Raw genomic sequence first — 3,032 nt, 5'->3', positions numbered from 1 at the left:
CTGGATTTGAGCTCCAGCAGGAGAGGTGCCCAGTTTTGGTGCAGCAGCTTGGGTTGGGGGTCAGAAATGGAAAATGAAGTTGGTTGTGAGCTTGTGGTGCTGCTGCCTGTGAGAGAGCTGTCCTGAGAATAAGGATGCTGCATTTTGCCAGAGCCCAAATTAAGCTCTTGCTTTAACATTTGGCCTTTTTTGAAATCTCCACTTCCCAGCCAGCTACAGCAGCTGGGGGCTTCATGGGCCTGTTCCAAACAACCTGTGCACGATAGCAGAGAAAAATAAACTTTTATTCACTGTGTGGTGATCCCTCACATGCACTGGGGAGAGCCTGGGGATCACCGAAGGGGAGCATGCTGAGAACTGGCCTCGATTAGCAGTTAGTCAGAAACAGCAAACCCAGCAGAGCCCTGTGTGCACTTGAAGGGCACAGACACTGCCCCAGCGTGGTCATTTTTTACACCAAAATGTTGGATTTTGATGGTGCAGCAAAACTGCCAAGAAGGAGATCATGCCACACAAGACACCCAACGTGTCCCTCTGAAAGTCACTGTGCTTTTCTGTGATCTTTTTACATGATCTCTTTGCTTTGTTTCCTCTAAAGCAGAAACCACCTGCCTGAGGAGTCCGGTCTGTCTCAGGGGCTGAGATCCATCCTCAGTGTTGGGTAAAATTCATGTAGAATTTGCAACTGGATTTGCTGATTTGATAGGTTCTTCTTTTCAGGTTCCCCTGTATTTAATGAGAGGTGTTTATTTTTTTTTTTTTAATGAAATTTCAGATTTATCTGAAGCAAAGCAGCAAGTGCTTGTGAAATGGGTTCATTCCTCCCCAACAGAGCTGGGTTCCAGGTTTAGAGATTATTGAAACTGTTTTCACTTATTCAGCTTGGAGCATTCCCGTAGGATTTTTAACGTCTGAGCATGTTTCCTTTCATCAGCAGGGATTGCAGTAGTCTGCAATGACTTCTTCTCCTTTGGCTCAAAAGTTAAATATGAATTTATAGCATGATTGCATTGAGATTTCAGAACTGTGCTGCAGAAATCAATGTTGCTGTGATCTTACCTGCCTGGAGATTACAGACCAATAGCCTTGATAAACATCCCATACCTTGGATGATATATTGAGCTCCAGAGTATTTTTATTAAGCTGCTCTGAAATTATTCTCAAAGGATGCAAACCTCATCTTAGCTACAACTGTTACCCATAGTCTTTAAAGAACATTCTGCAACCTTTTTGCTAAACAATCTGCTCAGCTGTTACCAAGTTTTACCCAATATTCAAATGCACTTATTCCTTTTCAACCCTTGCCAAGCTGAGGTTATTAAGAAAGAGATACAAATTAAAAGGATTAAAAATGCAACTCTAATTAAACACATATGAGCAGTTAAAAGTCGGCTCTGCCCTGGTTATCTGTGCACACAGAAATATCACACACAACTTAAAACAGCCAAAGTCTCCATTAAGAGCTTGCTGAAGGCACCACCAGTGTAATAACACACTGTGCCTTCTCTGGAGCTTCTTCTGCGTAGGTCTTGAAATACTTTTAAAAATGAGATGAGCCAGTGCTCTCCCCACTTGCAAAGAAGAAGCAGCTGAGGCTGAGAGGAAGGAGAGGAGATTCTGCACTTGAATCTTCCATGAACATGAACTACATGACCTCATCCATGGAGAAGAGCTCTGGTTGTCCCCAAAAGCTGTGGCAGTGGCATGGGATGGGGGTGACTTGCCTTTCCAAGCAGACCTGGGGTTTCTTTTCAGAAGAATGTGCAACAAAAACATATCAAGCCACGGTTGGCTCTCTGTGACAAAAGTGAGTTGGTATCTCTTAAATAAGTATCCAAACAAGCCCTTGAGGACACATAATCACCCAACAGCATCTGTGATCACAGCTCTGCGTTTTAAAGGATTAGGGGGGGATTAGGACGTTTGTAAATTCCTCACCAACCTTTTGTAGAGGCAGGATGGAATATTTTTTAAAGAATTCACAGACTGTCTATTAAAAGCCTTTATTCCCTGATTTGCGCTGGGTGTGGGCCGCTTTGTGATTTTTTAAAAGGTAGCCTAACATGGCTCATCAATCTAGGCTGCATATAAATCCTTCTTTGTATGATTCCTAATAAGCTTCGAGGGCTTTCTGCTCCTCATGAAGAATGGGAAAACATCCTTGCACTGGAGAATAACAGCTCCTTTCATTCTGCCACTGGTGCTGCTGGTTTAACACCCCCACCCAAGGGAATGATATCACCCGGGGAAAAAACTGAGTGGGGTTTGATCCCCAAGAAGTGTTCCAGAAAAGCCTCTCATGTTCTGGTACTTCTGGGGCCAAACATACCATGATTGGCTTGAACATTCGCAGGAAATAATCAGGGTTCACCAGGCAGGATAACAGGACTTTCCTGCTTTTTCTGGGAATGGGAGATGAAGCTGGACAGGGAAGGAGAGGAACACCCTGACTCGTGCCTGCATCCAGGTGAGAAGAGCTGACATCATTTGGATACAGTGAGTATTAGACAGGGATGTTCAAAGCATCCCTTGGGCAAAAGGAATAGGAAATACTACATTAAAAGAAATCAGTTTGCTTGAATGGGTTAATTCTTCAATATTCTTTTTGGCTGCAGTCATCTTCTCCCCAAAGCTACTGAGGGTGGAATTCCTGTGCTGCCCAGCTCTACCTGTAGGTCCCAGCAAGGGCAGCAATCCTGTTTGCAGATATGCCAAAGATAGGGTGACACAAACAGGCTGCAAACTTTGGGCTGAGCTTTTAGCTAATTTTACTTTCCAAAAAAAAGTCTGAATGTTTAAAGCTCTGCACCTGACATTTCCTCTGTAATTTCACCACTGTTTCTTTAGCCAAGGGCTAATCTTGACCATGAAATCTGCTTCTTGTGTATGATCATTCACTCCTGCTTGTCTGGACACATCTCTGAGCCGTGATTCTGGAGGTGTTTGGGAACTGGTCAATGTTTCTGGACACCTCCATAGGTGAGACAAAAGCTGCCTTTGACAATTCTACACCTTCTCATCGACTCTTCCGA

The 3,032-nt window shown here is 43.8% G+C and overlaps 1 protein-coding gene across 1 annotated transcript in view; it reads left to right on the top strand.

Annotated features, from left to right (window-relative positions):
- The first annotated feature begins 2,415 nt into the window (after nucleotides 1-2,415).
- The window catches only part of TFAP2C (transcription factor AP-2 gamma), a 20,591-nt gene continuing 19,974 nt past the window's right edge, over nucleotides 2,416-3,032 (top strand). The window contains exon 1 of the mRNA XM_017735899.1: nucleotides 2,416-2,467. Within this exon, the coding sequence (XP_017591388.1) occupies nucleotides 2,416-2,467 (52 nt within the window). The remainder of the gene's footprint in view (nucleotides 2,468-3,032) is intronic.

This window comes from Corvus brachyrhynchos, unplaced genomic scaffold, assembly GCF_000691975.1.
Source record: "Corvus brachyrhynchos isolate BGI_N302 unplaced genomic scaffold, ASM69197v1 scaffold10, whole genome shotgun sequence".
Taxonomy (NCBI): Eukaryota; Metazoa; Chordata; class Aves; order Passeriformes; family Corvidae; genus Corvus; species Corvus brachyrhynchos.
Note: the sequence above shows the minus strand (reverse complement) of the source record. Positions and strands in the feature narration are given on the sequence as shown.